The 21,322-nt window shown below is 40.6% G+C and overlaps 1 protein-coding gene and 1 long non-coding RNA gene across 2 annotated transcripts; both read right to left on the reverse strand.

Annotated features, from left to right (window-relative positions):
• Nucleotides 1-13,414: 13,414 nt before the first annotated feature.
• LOC116569110 lies at nt 13,415-15,176 on the reverse strand. The gene is made up of 2 exons (XR_004276855.1): nt 13,882-15,176; nt 13,415-13,690 (listed from the first exon to the last, which is right to left on the reverse strand). It is a non-coding gene; the product is annotated as an uncharacterized LOC116569110 (long non-coding RNA).
• Nucleotides 15,177-15,240: 64 nt separating this feature from the next.
• GNG11 (G protein subunit gamma 11) lies at nt 15,241-19,909 on the reverse strand. Its single transcript, XM_032305347.1, has 2 exons — nt 19,380-19,909; nt 15,241-15,665 (listed from the first exon to the last, which is right to left on the reverse strand). The coding sequence occupies exons 1-2, from the start codon at nt 19,473-19,475 to the stop codon at nt 15,540-15,542; spliced, it is 222 nt and encodes a 73-aa protein (XP_032161238.1). The 5' UTR covers nt 19,476-19,909; the 3' UTR covers nt 15,241-15,539.
• Nucleotides 19,910-21,322: the final 1,413 nt, after the last annotated feature.

The raw sequence follows: 21,322 nt of genomic DNA on the forward strand, positions 1-21,322 counted from the left end.
TTGTTTGCACTCAGTCACACTCTACGCCTAAAAGCAACCATCATCTTGACTTCTTACCCCATCTATTAGTTTTACATTAAAAAATTTCACTGCCATGGGGCACCTGGGTTGCCCAGTCCTTAAGTGTCTGCTTTCAGCTCAGGTCATGATCCTGGAATCGAGCCCCACATGGGGCTCCCTGCTCTGTGGGAAGCCTGCCTCTCCCACTTCCCCTGGTTGTGTTCCCTCTCTCATTGTGTCTCTCTCTCTATCAAATAAATAAATAAAATCTTAAAAAAAAAAACACTGCCAAAAGACAAAAAAGATATGCAACTTGCTCATGATTAAAGAACCACAAATCAAAACAACGACACAGAAATAAAAAAGTAAAAAGTTCACCATCATTTAGCTCATGTTTTTAATACACTCTGGGCATAGCTCCAGATAGAAATTATTAATATCTCAGATGGGAGATATGCCAACAAAAATACTAGTACTTTCATACATTGAGGTAGCACAAGATAATGGAAAAGTGGGATGTACAAAACCAGCACTGTAATCCCTTGGGTGAAGGAGATGAGAAATTCTAAGTTTGAAGTATAAAGAGGGTCATCGTCTTAGAAGTTAGCAGGTGAGGGAGACAGGAGGAGTCGAGGTCTCTGATGTCATCAAGGAAGAAGCAAGGATGGCAGGTAACTGATTGCCATGCGAGAGAAGGGCAAAACGGAGCAGCCTGAACTTCAAACATGACCTGAGGGCAGTAACGTCGTGGTCAGGATATGGCAGTGGAGGCCCCTCAGCGCGTGAAGGAAAATGTGGAAGAAAGGGCAGTGTCTTGGAATGACTGGTATAATAGGAAAAGCTCATGGAAGGAGATAACCCGGAACATGGGTCAGTTTGATTACTGTGGAATGGGAGAGGGACGGCACAGAGGAGGGTGTACGCGGGGCTTGTGCTCTAAGTCTCCCAGAAGCCCTCACTGTAGTGAGAGGGTACCTGGTCTGGACTAAAAGCCCAACACAACCTCTTCCATGTGGATTATGTAGGCAATCTACTTCTTAAGGTAAATACTTATTGACCCATTTGAGATTAAAATAGACTGTTTGGGGTGCCTGGGTGGCTCAGTGAGTTAAGCCACTGCCTTTGACTCAGGTCATGATGTCAGGGTGCTGGGGTCGAGCACCGCATCGGGCTCCCTGCTCAGCAGGGAACCTGCTTCCCCCTCTCTCTTTGCCTGCCTCTCTGCCTACTTGTGATCTCTCTTTCTGTCTAATAAATAAATAAAATCTTAAAAAAAAATAGACTGTTTGGGGGCACCTGGGTGACTGTCTGCCTTCGGCTCAGGTCATGATCCTGGGGTCCTGGGATTGAGCCTTGCTCAGGCTCTCTGCACAGTGGGAAGTCTGATTCTCCCTCTCCCCCTCTCTCAAATAAATAAGTAAATGAAATCTTTCCCAATTAATTAATTAATTAATTTTTAAAAAGCGGGCTGACTTACCCTGGGGGTTGAGGGAGGGTGTTGAGCAGATATACACAGCATGTCAAATGGAATTTCAGGAGGTTAGCTCACTCCTGAAACCCACTCACATATATTCATGCATACATAGTACAGCTTAAGAGCTCCCGGTTTTTAAAAAATAAAAATGAGTGTTTGAAAGAAAAGTTCGCCAACTGAGGATATTTATTTAAACAAAGGAAAGTCAGAAGTCCCGACTTAGACATATGACCTTTGGAAACTCCTCGACTTGGGAGGGGAGGGAGCAGGGGGAGGCGCGAAACACTTAATCTTGTCATCTCTAGGATGAAAATAAGTCATGAGGTCTTTAGATGTTCTGAGGCATTTCAGTGTTGGGGGTGTGTGTGTGGTGGGGGGAGGGGTCCCCCACAACACCAAACAATTCTTGGACATCAGCTGGGTATGTCTGAATTCAACGCAATCCTGACACTACCCACCTGAGACAGCCTCAGATCCCATAGATTAAGCTCCCAGTGCTCCCAGACTGATGCTCCCCAAACACCCCCTCCCACTTCAGATGCTGACTGCAAGTCCAGATTGTTACCTGTGCTTCTGACCGCCTGGCTGTAAATGAGAGGTTCCCATGTCCTCCTCTTTGGGTGGGATTCATTTGCTGCAGAGGCTCACAGAACTCAGAGAAGCATTCCTTACTAGATAGCGGGCTTATTACGAAAGGATAGAACTCAGGTACAGCCAGGTGGAAGAGAGGCACACAGCAAATTCTCTCCTGGAACACATTTCCCCAGTCTCCACTTAAATAGCAATGAGAAGCTCTCCAAACCCTGTCCTTTTGATTTTTTAAAAAATCGTTTATTTATCAGAGAGAGAGAGCACAAGTGGGAGGAGGGGCAGAGGGAGAAACAGACTCCCTCTGAGCAGGGAGCCCAGTGTGGGGCTCGATCCTGGGACTCCAGGATGATGACCTGAGTTGAGGCAGTCGCTTAAGCAATGGAGCCCCTCAGGTGCCCCTGTCCTTTTGATTTTTTAAGGAGGCTTCATTATATAGGCATGATTAGATCATTGGCCTTTTGCAATTGATTCACCCTCTAGTCCACCCTCTTCTCTCCTTCCCAGGTCAGGGGGTGGGACTGAAACTTCAAATCCTCTACTCACATGGTTGGTTCTCCTGTCAACAAGCCCCCATCCTTAGGTGTTTTCCAAAAGTCACCTCAGTCACATAGCAACAGATACCTTTGTTGCTCTCATCACAGAGGAAGTGCCAAGGGTTATGGAAGCTCTGTGTCAGAAATGGGAGGAAGACCAAATATGTATCAACTTATAAATCACAAAATCCCATAGGGTTTAATACCTACACTGTCTCCCTCTCAGGATCAAATGAAATAATGGATGGTGCCCAGAAAGTGTCAAAAGACCATCCAAATAGAAGTCACTATTAGTGTTATACTTATTTATTGCTTGTTGGTTTATTCATCCCAAGAATCTAGCTTTTCCTAGAATATTGACTACATGAGGAGCAGGAAAACATCTTTTTTTCCTCCTACTAGTGAACAAATGGTTAAATCTCTCCATCTCTACTCTGGGATTAGGACTGGGAAAATAAATTAAATTAAATATCTTTCAAAAGGGAGATTTCCTTTAGATTTGTTAAGTGGCCTGAATTATGAATTAGATGGTTAGAACAGTCTTCTTGACTTCAGAGCATTTCAGAGATACTATACAGTCCCTATTTTTCCATTGCTGCTCTCAGATTTCCTTTTCTGGGTATCCTTACCCTAAATGCCTGAGACGGGGAGAAAGGGAAAGTTTGGGTTCCATTATGTACCAAGTAGCAGGAAAACACTGTTAGAGAACATCCAACCAAATACCCCAGTCAGCTGCAATTTTGGCTTAACTCATTTTTTTAAGCAATTAAGAGGTTTAGATTAGTCTAATCAGAATTTGCCAATAATAATAAAAACCATACAGATGGAGGATGAAAACTATAGGAAGCAAGAGAAAGGGGAGAGGAAAGTGGGGGAGAGAGAAGAGCAAAAAAAGGAAAAGAGCAAAGAAAGAAAACCAGTGTCTCAACAATGTGGAAAACCAAGAAGACACATGAGAATCTAACCCAATGGCCTTTATTTTTTTATCCTCATCCTTTTTTTTTCATCCTTTATTTGTTACAGGTTAATTATGCCAGGTACTAAGGGGAATACAAAAGATGTGTATGACTCAGGTCTTTGTTTTATACATACGTCCAAGATAACCTGATGGTTTCATGTGAAATAAATAAAATCAGCTTCTCTAGAGAATACAATGTACAACATCCAAAGAAACAATATTAAGCAATGATACAGTATAAGATTCCAGTGGAAACAAGCTTTCTGGCTTTGAATCCTGGTTTCGCCATTTAAAACCTGTACAACCCTGGGAAATTTACCTGAGCTCTCCAAACCTCAGTTCTCTTGCTATAAATGGGTGTAATCCTACTGAGATAGGAAAACTGAGGGACCTCATGAAAAACCAAAAAACCAAAAGACCCCTGCTTTCTTGCTCCTTTTCCTCCTTCTATTCTTGCTAGGATGTGCATCCTGACCTTATACATGGTTTAGAGTACTGATAATGTCTTCCATGAAAAGTCACGCAGTTAATGATTTCTTTGGAGTTTTCCAGCGCAGTTGATAACATCTAAGGAGTGACCATGGGGTCATCAAGTATATCTTCCAAGACTATACACTCCAGCCACCTGGATGTCCAAATCCCCGGCTCCAGGGCATAAGTGACTTATCGAGGCGACCTGAGCTTTCATCCTCGCTTTGAAGCTCAAGAGGACACACACCGCTGACCACTCCCATATAAAAACCTTAGATCCCCAAGCAGAGATGAGACTCTCTCTCCTTTCCCCTCAGAGACTCTCATGTGATGTGTCTATATCTGCTTTCTCTCTTCAGTAAATTTCAGTAAACTATCCTCCCACTTCCTCTGGGCTCACATTTGATCTGCATGAAGCCAAGGACCCTGTTGGCTGGTCCTGTGGAACCACCTCTGGGTCCTTGGACGGGGCCAGCCTGCATCACTGGTATGAATCTTATAGGGTCCTTCTGAGGATAAAATAGGTTAATGTGTACAAAGCCTTTGGGACAAAGTCAGATAAACTCAACAAATGTCAACAAGCGTCAGGAATAGGCACAGGAATAGGAAGAAGCCTCCAAATAAGGAGTCTGCAGACTGCATATGTTTGTTGTGGTTTTGCTGCCCTAATTTGCTACAAGAGCTTTATAAATGTCACTGACCCACAGCTACCACAGCTTAGAAACTCACAGGACATAGTCCACAGTGCCCCCTTTCACTTCTGATACCAGTTACAAGTTCAGGGGTACCCAAGACCACTCTTAGAGTCAATAATTTGCTAGGAGAACTCACAGGGCTCACTGAAAGCTATTATAGTCAGGGTTGCACGTTCATTACAGCTGAAAGAGACAGAGAAAATCAGCCAAGGGAAGTGATGCATGGAGCCGAGTTCAGGAAAGTTCCAAAGATGGAGTTTCCAGTTGCCTTCTCCCAGTGGAATTATGGACAACATGTTCCTCTTTCTCTCAGAGATGATGTTGACAATATGCATAGGGGATTGTTAAACAGGGAAATCCACCAAAGCTTGGCATCCAGAGTCTTTATGGGGGCTCCATACTCAACTACCCACATGCTTAGGCCCCATCTCTAGCCTCCCCGGAGATGAAACTGACTCACACAAGATTCAAAGACTCACCTTGAGTCACATTGTTATTCTTCCTGGCATAGTTCAAAGTCCCCAGGTAAACAAAGACACTCTTAGCAAGCAGGACATGCAAAGGGCTCAGAGATCAGCTTGGGACTGGGGGTGAGTAGTAAAAAGCCAGGCTTCTCTTTGGGCAAGTTTTAAGTCATTACTGTATACTATCAAAAGCCAGACTTCCAGCTCTAACACTCTGGAACCTCATTACCTGGAACCTACAATAAGAGATGAATTTTTACATGGTGACTTGGACAACTATGTTTTAAAAGATAAATACTTACCCTTTTACAATATGGAATGTGTCCCGATATTTTATTTTATTAAATCATTGGTACCATTCCACTAAATTGATCACTAAGTGAGACAATGATCTAGAGCTGGGCCCTGTAGGCCAAATCCAGCCTGTGGCCACTTGGTATAAAAAGGGTTTTATGGGAACACAGCCCCACCCATTCGGTTATCTGTTCTACTGTGTGTGGCTGCCTCCATATTGGAGTTGTTACCACAGAGATTACATGGCTTGCAAAAGCTAAATTAGTTACTATCTGGCCCGTTACAGAAAAAATTTGACAGCCTCTGCTCTAGTGTACCAATATGACTTAACACTCCAAGAAAATACATTCATAATATTGCCTTATAGCCCTTCTCATATGTGACAAATGCATAACCCTATGCCCAGTTTTTTAGTTTATACAGATGCAAGATGGCGACACAAAGTTCAGATTACAGGTACCCAAGTAAATTTTGTGAGGGAGAGTCTCTAGCATTGCTTTAGGAAATGTCCTTCTAAAAGGATAAAAGAAACACTTGTTTCCAGGCAGTGGATGCACCAAGACAGTCTAATACTTTAAGCTCATGATTTGTGTGCCCTCAAACTTGTGATTGTGTTACTCATTAATCAAAAAGTATTTGCAAACTCCTTCCCTTCCAGATAAACTGAACTCTTTCAACTACAGGAAAGTATGAGGAATTATGAGAAACTTCTGGCATAACAAAAGAAAGCAGAAGCCTCAGAAAACACTGATTAGGATTAAAGAGAAGTTCAATTTCAGTAAGATAAGTGTTATGAAAAAAAAAAAAAAAAAAAAAAAAAGTCCAACATAGACAAATACTGAAACAAATATCAGTAGATGTCCCTCTCAAGTCCAGATTCAAATGGAGTGTGCAGAAGAATGTCGCAGCTGGCGCAACAAATCGACCAGGAAAACGTGAGGGTAAGAGGATGGTGAAAAGAAACTAAGAGACAAAGAGATGGGGGCAGGAGGAACACTGAGGAGGATGTCCAACAGTGCCGATTTTATTCCACATCTTACAAGCATTTATAAGGCAGACCACAATAGGAGGAGTAATAAATACATCAGTACCTAGTCAGATGACCGCAGTTCCTATAACAAGTTTACATTAACTACAGGCAAATCTCGTGATGCCAGGTAGTTTCGGCTAAAGCCATTAGCAAGACAATCAACCAGGGAGTGGGTTATGGGAGGTACAGAACATCAAGGACCCACTAAGAATTCATGACCCTGACCACTTGTTCCCTTCCGTAGGGAGAGTGTGTGGGAAGTCACGCAGGTGAGCCCACAACACATAGCACAGACCTTTTTCTCCCTGTTACTCAACTTTCCCGTCCTTAACCTTGTCAAGGTGTCCGGACTTTAAAGGAGACACAAGTCAGGGCCTGGTTTGGTCCTCGACTCCAACCACGCTGTAGCCTCCAACAGATGAATTAAGACAAGAGCAAATTTGGGAGGTAAGCTCTAAATTGAACAGCAAACTGAATTCTCTAGACATCTCTCTCACTGTCTCCATCTAAGTTTGAATATTTGGAAAAGACTAGAAAGAAATGCAGACTGCCAGGGGGTAAACCGAGAGTGGCATGTTATCATCAGTTTCTGAAATACTGGCAGGATTGGCATATTATAGCCCTTCCACTCACCAGATTGGCTGGCAGTGCTGGGAACACATCTTGTGACTTCTTGGAGGTTGACTCTATTGAAAACGAAGGGGTCATCAAGTTGCAGGAGTCTTTTCTGTTCTGTAAAAAGAAAAAAAGGGCAAAATCAGAACCTGTCGTCTTCTGCTTTGTAGAAACTGATGTTTTTGTAAGTTGAGTTAGTGCAATTACTTTTTGAGAGGCTGATCATTTTCTCCTGCATGTAATTTGGGTTTGCCACAGTAGCTATGAGAATTGGTCAAGTGGCAAATTCATTGTCATGTTTCCCCTCTCACAACAGATTTCTAACCCATTTCTTCCCAACTTTTTGAATTACTAAGTGTGTGCCCTGACCATCCCCATGTTTTGCCTTTATCATCAGAACTTTCTGGCTCTTATCCTAACCAAGCATCTTTGCCCTCATAGCCCTAGGTTATTCCTACTAGCTTTCCGTTGCCCAAGGTTAGAGCCAAGATCCTCCCCCAAGGTGATGGATAAGTTGTAAACTGTCCCTAATATTTTACGCTTCCTACTATCTATGCTTTGGCCATATGGCATTGCCACGCCTTCACTCAAGAGGGGGCATCTGTTTTCCTGCGCTTTGCATCTGTGTTTGTCTTGTGTCTTCCTTTGTACAACTGAATGCAGTGGAAGGGATGATGCCCTAGCTCTTTTTCTTGGCCTTAAGACACCTCTTACGCTTCTCCTCTTTTTAGAATTCTGCCATGCCGAGAACAAGCCTAGGCAAGTCTGTTAAAGGATAAATGACATATAACCCAGTCACCAACTTTGCCCTAGCCAACTCCTGGCCAACAACCAGCTAACCAGTTGGGCCCCCACTGATGCATCCGCTGATTGCACACCAACCAATGAAACCAGGCACCATCAACAGAGCAAGGCCCAGCTACACTGACTGGTAGACTCACAAACAATAATAAATGTACTGTTTTAAGTGATTGAATTTGGTGTAATTTGTTTCCCACAATAACTGAAACAAGAATTTCAAAGACTTTTTTTTTTTTTAACCAAAGACAGTGTATCCAATTAGCTATAGGTTCCTTCTGTTCTTATTCTATACACTTGGCAAATGCTTTCTTAGTCTGCTAAGCTCTGCACTCAACAAGTGAAATTTCTTCCTCTTAGTTTCATACTTTCCAATTCTTTTCCTTCATTTAAGCTATTATGTCTTCTTCCATGAAGTATTCCTCCAAAAGATAGAAAATGTCCTGATCTTATTCTACTAATCATTCACTTATTATCCTCTTTTTCTCAAGCACTTAATCCACTTACATTTTGTACATAAATTGATTTAATTGGACTTGATAAATGTCACTACCATTTGTTTTGACTGCCAATTCCTAGAACGCAAGAAAAATATTGGCTGAACTTGTCCAAGAGTGTCATGTTTATAGGTCCTTAATCTATTTGTTGAATCAAATTTAAAAAAATTGTTTTTAAATGTCTAAATTATTCCCTGCCCCAAATTGCAAAATCCAAATGTTAATAAATATTAATTTATTCTACCTGAGACTTGCTTTTTTTAAAATTTATTTTTTATTAACATATAATGTATTATTAGCCCCAGGGGTACAGGTCTGTGAATCGCCTGGTTTACACACTTCACAGCACTCACCTGATACCTGCTTTTATATTAATGTATGTAAATAAGAATCAGCTTAAAATCCAAAGAAATAAAGGCAAGCCTTAGTATTAGCAATTAAAGAGCACCTACATCCATATTGTGGTGCTCCTTGCTAACATATTACTTCAGTTATAAAGATGAAACATTTAGCAACAATGGCCTTTGAACTGTTCTTAAGCAATCAGTGAACTATGTTAATATTTATGAGATTTTTTAGATTATGTTTCAAATTATTATTATCGGTTAAAATGTTTCTCTCTTCTCCTCTTCATCTTTCCTTTTTAGGTTGAGACACATACAGGTTTCAGTGCTATTTCAAAACACTCAGTAAGGCGAGACCAACTCCCTTTCTTTCCTTCCCTATTCCTATACCAAACAGAGCTGTGAAAGTTTGAATGAATGCACTAATTCTGTAGAATAAATATATTTTTAATATATTTGTATTTAATCTGGTTACTTCCAAAAGGGATTTGGAAGTATTTACTGATAAATACGGGTCAATGCTAAAAATATGAGGACCTTTTTATGGATTTAAAGAACTCTACTCATAGCCTAGAGAATCAGGCCCAATAATTCCCAAACCAACTCTGGGAAGTAGGTCATTCACATTGTGTCTCAGGCTGGCTCTAAGAAGAGGCTGAGATGACATAAGTTAAAGCCAATGGGTAACATTATTAGGGAAAGCATATAAGTTTTTACAGAGAATGAGCTCAGTCACTTCTTAGAAAAGATTCTTTGGTACCTATATGTAATTCTCTAGGGCTAACTACGATGTAATAATTTTGGTAAGGAAAGTCCTTACAGAATATGATTTATTTTTTCTAGACACTCTACCATAACTCATGTAGCTTTTATCAGACTAAATTCTCGTACTAAACTGAGATATTATATTATTCAGCATACGAGCAAGTGCCATTTAGTATATAATTGGAGGTTATCACTGTTCCAAAAATTTAGGTTGTGATATGATTTTTACTAAGAAAGCAAAATTCACTCCCTTGTATAGGTTAAAATTTTCGTATTAGACTGTGATTATAGAAAACCAATCAGCCAACTAACCAACCTACCAACCAACCAGTAGAAACAACTAAAATAAGCTACTATAAAATGCTATGTCACGGGGTGCCTGGGTGGCTCAGTGGGTTAAAGCCTCTGCCTTCGGCTCGTCATGATCCCAGGGTCTTGGGATAGAGCCCCATGTTGGGCTCTCTGCTCAGCGGGGAGCCTGCTTCCCTTCCTCTCTCTGTCTGCCTCTCTGTCTACTTGTAATCTCTGTCTGTCAAATAAATAAATAAATTCTTTAAAAAAAATGCTATGTCACACACAAGGGCTAACCATTTCTGAGGCTATAGCAGCTGGCTAGATATGTGCCAAAACCACTTCAGAAAACGACTGAGTTAATGGTTCCTTTCAGTCTGCATCTATATTGACTTCTGCAAGAGACGTGGTGCTGCATGTTGTTTAGGACACAGTCTCTGTGTTGACAGTTAAGTAGCTATATGACTTTGTGTAAATTATTTCTCCGGTATATAAGGCACTTGTGAGATTTAAAAGACATAATCTATGTAAAAAGGCTTATTCCAGTGCCCAACGGATATTAAGCATTTCACATGTGTAAGCTACTGCTATCATCATCAACGTCATCATGATGCCATTTAAGACGCTGCCTTCGGCTCAGGTCATGATCTCAGGGTCCTGGGATCGAGTCCCGCATTGGGCTCTCTGCTCAGCAGGGAGCCTGCTTCCCTCTCACTCTCTCTGCCTGCCTCTCTGCCTATTTGTGATCTCTCTCTGTCAAATAAATAAATAAATAAAATCTTTAAAACAAATCAAAACAAAAAGTAGAAAAACCACTCTCCTATTTATCCTAACCTATACATTATAATATGCTCTGTAATTCCCACCTACATCTGATTAATTATGATTCCTGTAAATTTCATGATGCTAAGGACTTTGTCTAATTCACCACTATATCCCTTGGGCCTAAACCAGTGCCTAGTACACAGAACTCCAAATATTTTTGGTTTTGGATAAATAAATGCATACATTTTTATATATGCCAATGTGAATTATTTTTCATGACTTAATTTTACGAGGACCTTATCTGTTCATTTTTTCTTTTCATCTTTTTTTAAAAACAATTTTATTTATTTATTTGACAGAGAGAGAGAGACAAGAAGAGAGAGAACATAAGCAGGGGGAGGAGCAGAGGGAGAAGCAGGCTTCCCACTGAGCGGGGAGCCCTACATGGGGCTCGATCCCAGGACCCTGGGACCATGACCTGAGCTGAAGGCAGATGTTTAACTTCTGAGCCACCCAGGCGCCCCTCCTTTCATTTTTAGTATAATTTTTGCACAATAACTTCGAGGTCATTTTCTGAAATTTATAGTCCACCTATTTTAACCATTTGTGCCTTTTTATGTTCAATGAAATTGCTCTTTAAGTACTCTTTAATATCAGGTTGATTAAAAATTAAAAAAAGGAGGTCATCATTTAATGTGTGTGCAAACCAAAAGAAAAAGGAAGAAATGGCATCAGTATGTCTCTACATTCTCCTAGTGCCAGTGGATGGTTTTCAATGGTCTGTGGATTCATCATCTCAGACTGAAGGTAGCCCAAGTGGAAAAGTTGCTGATGATGCCCTGATCTTCCCTGGTTAGGACCACAGATATACAGACTAAGGTATCAGGGTTTCTTCTTCTTCTTCTTTTTTTTTAACCTTTTTATTTATTTGACACAGAGAGAGAGAGAGAGAGAGAGAGATCACAAGTAGGCAGGTGGGGTTGGGGGGGAACAGGCTACCCACCGAGCAGAGAACGCGATGTGGGGCTCGATCCCAGGACCCTGAGATCACAACCTGAGCCGAAGGCAGAGGCTTAACCCACTGAGCCACCCAGATGCCCCAGAGTTTATTTTAATGGAGAGATCCCACAGCACTTTCCTTCTGTGACCATTCTATGAAATCCAATTATCTTCTGACTGGTCCCTACTCTCCTAGACTGTAATACTAGAAATAGGAACTTATTTTTCATTTGTTGTCATCCTTCTAAGACTCAGTTAGAGGGGATAAGGGTAGATTATAACTATTACTGACTTTAACTCAGTGGGATGAGCTGAATAGATATAAATGTACTATTAATCAGATCATGTTGACAAAACAGACTCATTTCTGATTCATAAAGATGTTAATACCAAAACATACTTAGTCTCCAAAGCCCAAGCATAGTAATACAAAACTTCTTCTATTTTTTAATTTTTAAATTAATTTTACTTTTTAAACTGGATAATACACTTACAGGTTACACAAATCAAAACTTTATAAAAAGAATATTCCTTGAGAAGCCTCAATCTCATCCTTTCCTACATAGTTGTCCCCAACTTTGACCCTAATAGGTAGCCATTATTGGTTTCCTGTAATAACCTTCCAATATTCCTTGAAACAGCATATAAAAGCAGATAAAAATAGGTACATGAAAAGGTGCTCAACACCACTAATTATCAAGGAAATACAAATCAAAACCACAATGAGATATCACTTCCTACCTGTCCAAGTGGCTTTTCTCAAAAAGACAAGAAATAATCAGTGTTGGCAAGGATGTGGAGAATAGGGAACAACTGCACATTGTTGGTGGAATGCCAACTGGTGCAGCCACTCTGGAAAACTGTATGCAGTTTCCTAAAAAAAACTACTACTAGAACTACTCTAAGATTCAACAATTCCACTTCTGGCTATATATCTGAAGAAAATGAAAACATTAATTTGAAAAGACTTACGCACCCCCATGTTCACTGCAACATTATTTATAATAACCAAGATATGGAAACAACCTAAATGCCCAATGATGGGTGGTGAATGGATAAAGAATATATTGTAATTAGATGGAATATCTATACAAACTGGAATATTATTCAGCCATAATGAAAGAAGGAAATCTTGGCCATTTGCAACAACATGGATGGATCTTGAGGGCAAATGAACTAAGTCAGACAGAGAAAGACAAACACTGTATATAATCTTTTTTTTTGTGGAATCTAAAAACAACAATAACAACAACATCCCAAATAAACCAAGCTTATACTCTTGGGTATAAGGGTAGTTGTCAGTTTTGGGGGTTGGGAGGGTTGAAATGGGTGAAGGTGGTCGAAAGTCACAAGGAATCTGACTATTATATATACGGGAAATCAAGGAAATACAAATTTAGAAAATAATGAGATACAAGTGTGCATCCAACACGTAAGATAAACTCTTAAAATACCAAGTACGAGGGAGCTCGTAATGTAGATTCTGGCTGGAAATAGGAAAGTCAATTTTGCTAATTTAATGAGTTCTATGAACTAAGTCTCAATACACAAAGGATAGCAACTATTTAATCAGATGCCAAATGATTAACACAACTATATACTTGGAAGAAATTGAATACATGATTTAAATTCTACTTAACAAATTCCCATTTACTAAAGGTTACTTTTATAATACACCCAAATATGTAGTTACCATATTTTTCATTTTCTTCCTAATGTAAGCTAATAAGTTTTTAGCAGCTGAACACTTGAAAATCAAGAGGATTTTATTACACTTCCGCATATTTGCCAAATTACTATGATGAAAACAGTAAGAAAGTAAGAACAGAATTAGATTTGGTAGAAACATCTACAAGATTGGGAATTTATTAAGGAAAAAGCAGAAGTGGGCTAAGTTGTCATTTGGCTGAAAGTACATGAAAAGCAGAGGCTAGGACTTGGAGGTATACATGAACGGATAGCTGAACGTGGCTAACAGAAACTCAGGGCACAGCCTTCGAAGCCATAACTCTGAAGAAGTTACAGGATAAACATGTTGACTTGGCCCTCCATGAAGAAAGCAGGTCATCTGATCTGCCTTAGCAAGAACGAGATGCTTCCTTCCTCCTGCAAAACAAGAAAACTCTGTGACTTGAGAGACACGAAACAGTGCGTTAAAGTCAAAACTTCACAGGCCCCAAAGTATTAAAATCCCAGGCCACCTTAAATGTGAAATGACTGATAGTAGCAACACATCCCAATACAAATTGTTCTATGGCAGTTGGTAAAATTATGCCTTTACTTTTCTTAAATCTCACCTTGGAGTAGAGTGTGCTTTGGGCTAAAATTATCCCTGGGCTCTCAGTAATCCCAATTGACGTCAACGCTTGGAAAACGGCAGGAAACTGAAGGAAATAGTCTCTGCTCTTCCTTTGCTGTAACCTGCTTGGGGCATCCTGTTCCCTCTCAGAGAGGGAAGGGAAAGCAGTTTCAGAGGAGGAGGCTGGTATGCTTTAGGAAGCTGCTAGAAGTCACCGGCACATCTCTGGCTAACATCTTGGTTATGCTGGTATGCTTTAGGAAGCTGCTAGAAGTCACCAACACATCTCTGGCTAACATCTTGGTCTAAACAAGAGAAAAGAACCTAATCAAGCCTGGGTTTCTGGTGTCACATTTAAAATTGTGGGGCGCATTAGTGACTAAGCCCATTTGAACTGGAACTTGCCTGGAAGGGTTTTCTCATCTTTCTTTTGGCTCAAACATTGAACAACTGACATTCAAAAGTCAGAGGGAAACAGGGAAAAATGCTTCAAAAGAAGAAGAAGAAAGGTCGCTTTCTTTGAGGTCGCTGCTGCAGTTGCCTTCATAAAGAACTCCTTGAGTGTGAGTGGGCCCTGTACCTTGGTGCGTTCCACCTTGGGGCTAAAGCCACGGCAGCTACCATTCTGCCATGAAATGTTAAGCCATGGACTGGAGAAGGTATTGGTGACACCTATCACTGATGATGGCCAAAATATATGAAGAATGCCTACAAATTAATGAGGGGAGAATAAAACAAGCTGATTTTAGAAATGGGCAAAAGATTAACTGGTCCCTTTGGAGGAGAAGGACCCTGGAAAGGTGGTGTGGTTTGCCTGGGCTTGCTGAAAGACACTGGTAAGAGTAGGTCGGAGCCCAGTGTCTCTGCCAATGCCACAGGGCCAGAGGGTCACAGTGCCAATACGTGCATCCTGTGAGAGATGAAGCTCCCTGAAGATGAACATATTGGGGCTGACCTCCTGGGGGCTTCTCGCAGGCCCCACATGTGGCCCTTCCCCACAGCACCACTGCAGCAACAAATCTGTATGGTGACTGGTAATGCGGGTTTCGAGTGCTAATGTGGTTCCTGACTCAGCTACTCCGTCAATGGGAGGAATTCTACTCCCTTGGTTCCCTCATAGTTAAAATTAGATCAGAAACATTCCAGAAGTCAGAACTCAGCATCGTAAACCAACTGAGATTTGAAGGAGAGAGCTAGATTGGAGAACTGATCTATCAAATCCCCTAATCCTTTGATATGTGTCCCAAAAACGTGAATGGTTATGGGAAAAAATATAAAAGTAAATGCAAAACAAACAAAAAACACCAACCCCCCCCCCGCCCAGCAACAAACTGCTTTTAAAAATTGCCAACACTCATTTTCCAGAGATAAAACTTTATTTAAGGCATCAAGCAATATACTGAAAGAGGTGAGTCATGCACAAGTAATGTCCTTATTTCCATAATTGTACATTTGATACTCTCTGCCCTCTTAAGAAGGAGGTGTAGTGAGCAAAGATAAGAAGCACACAGCTTTGATATGTAACCATATCAATATAAGTGTTTAAGAAAGTCTTTAAATTTTGTTTTCCTTCTTTGAAAGGAATTTCGGCTTTATTTCAGAAAAACAAAACAAACTAGTTCTTCTACTGAGGATGAAATTTCTCTCCAGAGTTATTTATGAAATAATACAGCTGCCTTTCTCTTTAAAAGGATTCTTGTCTTCTGGAATTCCTTTCACCAGCGGATCCTCTCCAGAACGTTCTTCAATGTAGTTCTTGATTTCTTCAGAACATTTAGACACCTTAAGAGAAAAAAAAAGAATGAATTAGGTCAGGATTGTCTACACTTCATTAGCACCCTTTAGTGAAATCAACATAATTGAGCACAACTAGCATTTAAAAAAATAAAATAGTATAAAAATAGTTGTACAAAGCATGTATAACATATATGCTATATATGAATGACACAATCTATGTAAAATATATTTCTCAGTCTGGTGAGGGTCAAAAAGCTTGAAAGTCATTGTATTAAATAGCTCATCCCAGCAATTTCTATCCATTGTGGCTCATGTGAATTCTCTCCTCTGCTGAACTATAATTATGATCTATTCATAATATTTTACAAACCAAATATACCGTACTTTCAATTTCCCATGCTAATGATCAGGTGCAGTAATAGATAATCCCCAAATGTTTTGGGCTATGTCCTGCCAAAATTCTCACTTATGGGTGTGTGCCATGTTCTGCAATTTTACAAAATGATAGAAACATTAGAGAAAGTCTGATGCCTGGAGAGGCTGAGGTTGCCCAGTCATACCATTTGTGTCTCTATTCAGGATTCCTTCCCGTTGCTTGAGGGCAATGATCATAACAAAAAATTTATCTGAGGTTTATTGGGCTTATATGAGATCCTTGTGTTTATGTGATTAGTTGAAACTTTTTCTGTAACGAAGAAAGGACTGAATAGTGTTTTCAAAATTTCTATCCTTCAGAGACAGATCACAAGTGTGAATTTAAAAAAGAAAAAGGATGAAAAAAGGAAGAAAATAAAAGGATTAGTGTGTTAATGAAGGCCTGCATTGTTAAGAAGAAATTAGTAAAAATTACAGAAGCTCTAGTAAATTCTAATAGAGATCTCTTAACCCTGGGAAACTGTCCCATTGAATTTGTAATCTAGATTAATAATCTTCAAATTGTCTTAATGGTGATCACAAAAACATGCTTGCATATATATATGTGAGATATATATATTCCAAAATGTACATAATTATGTAATGATATCTAATTTACTTATTTTATAAATAAGTATAAATGCTACTGTGTTATACTTAATGTGTAATTATAAAACATAAACTGAAAACTGAAAATCTCAGAAGAGATTTAAATCTAACCAAAATCAGATATTTTTAATATTATACTCCCATACCCCACATACTTTTTGCACACAAAGTGAAGACCACTGTTCTAAAATTTAGAACGAGGGGCACCTGGGTGGCTCAGTGGTTAAAGCCTCTGCATTTGGTTCAGGTCATGATCCTGGTGTCCTGGAATGAAGCCCGGCATCGGGGAGCCTGCTTCCCCCTCTCTCAATCTGCCTGCCTCTCTGCCTGCCTGTGATCTCTGCCTGTCACATAAATAAATAAAAAATCTTAAAAAAAAAATAAAATAATAGAACTAGGTGATGGAGTTAGATGATTTAAAGTGTGGTGAAATAAAAATCTTTTCAAGTGCCATTCTCTTGGATAACAACTGCTCTTATTTGTTGCTGACGTTCATAGTGCACACATTTTATGGGAATTGTCAGAAGTACAGACGCAAGTAACCACAACCTGGGGTCTGTCTTCCCACAGATAATTGTGGGTAAGATTAGAGTTCCCCCAAATTGTATCTGTTTCTATAGAGGCTTCTTCACTAGGTTTCCAAAGAGATCTGTAACCTCCAAAAGTACATAATTACTCCTCTGAGCATTTCCTTCCATGATCAAGAAGATGTGTTTGAGCAACAGTTAGCTGGAGCCAGAATTCAGCCTGTGGATTCTGTGTCCTTGGCCTGAGCAGAGCACACAGCTCAGACATGAACAATTTATTGACAGAATAATGAACTAGTTTATCAGAACACATGTGTTTTAGTACACGTCTGTATCATTACCTATGAGGTCTTAAATAAGGAGGTACTTAGCCTCCTTGGGATTCAAGTTTTTGATCCTTAAAAGGGAGAGCACTGAATGATCTAAGAGCCATAATGGTTGTAGAACACTAATACTCTATAAACCGAAGTGTGTGGTAGCATGTTTGAGTATTACCATTAGGATTCAGATACCTCTCCTTGTATCTGCTAAGGCTCTCTCTGAAGGTTTCTCTCCCATTAGCATACACTTAGAGTTGGAAACTGATTCAGTAGGGTGTGTCCTAAGGAGAGGAGGTGGGGAGCTAGCTGGGAGGAATGGCTCAGGAATGACACCTTCAATTTCTACACAGTCAGCTGCATCCAGGTCCCTGCCTAATTTCAAATTTGAAGCTTAAAATACCTAGAAGACACTTGTCTCTTTTTTTCTCCTAGAAGTTCTGTGCACTCTGGTATTAGGATATTCCAACTTTGTACAAGGCTTCAGTATATGCAACTATGTTTGATATGTCACCTCTAAGATGCCTTGTGTGAAAAAGTCTCAGTGGCCAACATGAACTGCACTTTGTCATCCACAAAATGGGTTCCTTAAAGTTTCAAGAAACTACCCTATTCTTTGGGTACCGTAGCTTTGCTTATTCCTTTAAGCACAGCAGTATTTTTAAAGGTACAAAAACTTTCAACATGGAGAGAAACAACCTTTGCACTCAAACATCTAGGAAGAATAGGGATTTGGAAGTGAAAGATTAAATTTCAGAAAAGAAATGTGTATAAAGTAAAACTCAAAAACATCTGCATCTTCCAGGTAGCACTCAAATGTTCATCTTGAGTAAGAGGACTCTGTCATGAGTAGATTTACCATAATTAGAGCAAAAAAGTAAAAGAGCTTATTTACTATAACTGCTTAATTTCCATTGTTTTCCTTTTCTATTTTTTTTTTTAATTTCTAGTATTAAACCATAGAGAAATGAAATCAGTTTACTTTTTTCTTGCTGTGGAGAAAGGAGTGGGTCGTTTCCTAAAAAAAACAAAACAACAACAACAAAAACTATCCAAAAACCTATTCCTGAACTTTAGGTTGCCTGATTGAGGAAAAAAAGGAAGAAATGCATGCTCAAGCTAGCAGTAAGAAGTCAAAAGTACAAAATCTCCAGCACGTTTTGGTGGAGACTTCTGAACACTGAGACATACGTTCTTACTGAATTTGTAATCCACTTCAGTGGTCTCTCAAATTTTACATCATGATCACTAAAAAGAATTTTTCTATGTACCCAAATATATGTATAATTATTTATAAATAAATGCAGATACTGCTGTACTGGTTCACTGTGTATACCTATAAACCAAGTGGAAGGTATAAAGAGATGGGAGTTACGAAAAAATAGAAATTGCAATGTTTTGCTCCCAAGCCCCAGTGAGCTGTTCATTGCATACCTCTGGAGAGGCCTGGTGAAATTCAAAATTATGTAATTCAAATTACCTAAATTAAATATGAATTAAATAGTGATTAAAAAGCACTAAAATACCATTCTTTCCCATAATGAAAAAGATCAAGGAACTAAATAGCCATCTGCCTTTTTCCTACATTTTGAGTTTTTAAAACCAAGTAACAGCAGGCAGAATTTTTTGTCCATTTGCCCAGTCCTAGGCTCAGATGTTCTGACATTTGGCTTTAAATTACTCAGCCGACCCTTGCTCTCCTTTACCTCCGATGATTTCCCCACACCAACTGGCAGTTCCCAGGTACCAACAAAAAGCCCTACTTCAAGAGAAGCTGGGGGGGGGGGGGGTGGATAACAAAAACCAGAAAAGCAGTACTGCTTTACTGTAACAAACCAGGAAAAACTGCCCTTGGTTGATTTCAGAGAAGGAAATGCTCTGGGACAATTTACCTGTTGCCTCTGCAACTTCACTTCTTTGCGAAGTTGCTCAACTTCCATCTTCAGCTTTTCCTTTTCTGGCAAATCTTCGATGTGAAGGGCCGGCATTTTCGCCCCAGAACCGGGCCTGGGGATAGCTCTGGAAGCGGAGAGGCTGGAAGTGCAGCAAATTAGGACGCGCCCCAAAATAACTGCGGTGCCCGCGCACCCCGCCCGCCGGCCGGCGCCGGACAGGACCGCCTCCCCGCCGTGCTCCCCAGAGCCCCTAGAGCTCGGCTGCCTGCGGGGCGGCCCCACACGCCGACCCTGCCCCGCGTCCTCGGCTCTTTCTCAGGCCCCCTCGACTGCGGGAGGCCTGCTCTAGCGAGCCCCGGAGGGTTGAGTGGAGAGGGAGCCTGAGAAGCTGGGCGCTGCCGGAGCTCACGGCGGGATGCTGGCCCCCTGCCGGCTTCCAAGCCTGCCACGCCCGCGGGGGACTCGCCAGGGCTGTGGCCGGACAGTTGGGGTTGCACTAGCCGTCTCTCCTGGAGAAACAACTGAAGTTTTACTTTTTGTTCCTTTTTTTTTTTTCGTTCCCAAGTCACATCCGGGTTTTGTTTGCGAAGCCAGAAAAGGAGGACACTAGCCTGCAGGAAATAACGGCCCTTCTCCTCTCCAAGTTTCAAAAATATACTTTTCCCCAGTTACATGCGTGTTGTGGGAAAAGGCCCAGGAGGAGAACGAAACTGAGCTGTAATCTCAGAAACACCCACCACGTCTGTTGATGTGTATCCATCCCGTCTGTTTAATGCCTGAAACATAGTGACACATTGGGGGGGTCAAGGGGGCCTTGGGATGTGAATATTGTTTCCAATTTGCAGGGCCATTTTCGGACATTAATGAACTGTCTGCAACTTCCACAGCAGAGCTCTTACTCTTTCTTCAGGGGAATGTTTTGTAATGATATGGACGACACACGGATGATACTAGAGAAGACAGAAGAAGGAATCTGAAAGTTCTTACCAGGAAGTGTTTCCCCAATCCCCACCAACCGAGGTTTGGGTGACTGTCGACACCAAGGGTTAGGAATTCCTGGCTCCCACAAACTTCCTGGAGGTCGGCAGCGGATTCACTCAGCTTGGGTTTCTCTGCTCTCTGGAAAGTAGTATTCATCTTGCTGCCATTTTGTAAAGCCAGGAAAGGTGTGGGGACTGACATGTTTACCTGCAATATAAAGTTTCTCTTTGACTATAAACTAAAACTTTATGTTTGGTTTGTTAAAGATGCTCAAGAGCCTAGAAGAAAACTAAAACACGAATGTAAGAAACCTTCCCAAGCAGTTAGATAATTCTCTCTTTGGAGATGACCTCCTTGCCTAGAGAGTCAAATTCAAGTTAAGTGTGGTGGCCTGAATGGAGAATTTCAGGGTACCTGGGCTTAGACACCCCAAGCCACTCCCTATTTTATAAGCACAGGCTTTTGTTTGTTCCTAATTTCTCTCTGGGTTCTACCCCCTTGTCCTCAATGAATACACTGGAGGGACAGGAACAATTAGCTACTTGGTAAGAACTCTGGGTCTAGTCCCAGCTCTGCCACTGGCTATCACTGGAAAAGTCATTTATTTTTTTCTGGATTTTGGTTTTCTAATTTATAAAATAGACAATGGGCCAGGGGAACAGTGAATTAGCTAAGGTATGTTACATTTCTAATTGCATTTATGTATCTACATCTGATAAATCACATTCATGAAGAAAACTGTTTGGGAGCTTTTCTATATTTTAACTACCACACATTCCAGGATCTCCCAGGCTCAAAGAAGTTAAATAAGCTTCTAGAGGGCCCCCCACCCACCGTTAGTATGCAAGGTGAGCCAAGACAAAAAATTCACATCTGTCTCCAAAAGCAATTAATGATTTTTGATTCCCCATTGCTCAGATTTAAAAGGTTGGTTAAAAATAAATAAGTTAGTGAAAGTA

This window comes from Mustela erminea, chromosome 11 (assembly GCF_009829155.1).
Source record: "Mustela erminea isolate mMusErm1 chromosome 11, mMusErm1.Pri, whole genome shotgun sequence".
In the NCBI taxonomy this organism is placed as follows: domain Eukaryota; kingdom Metazoa; phylum Chordata; class Mammalia; order Carnivora; family Mustelidae; genus Mustela; species Mustela erminea.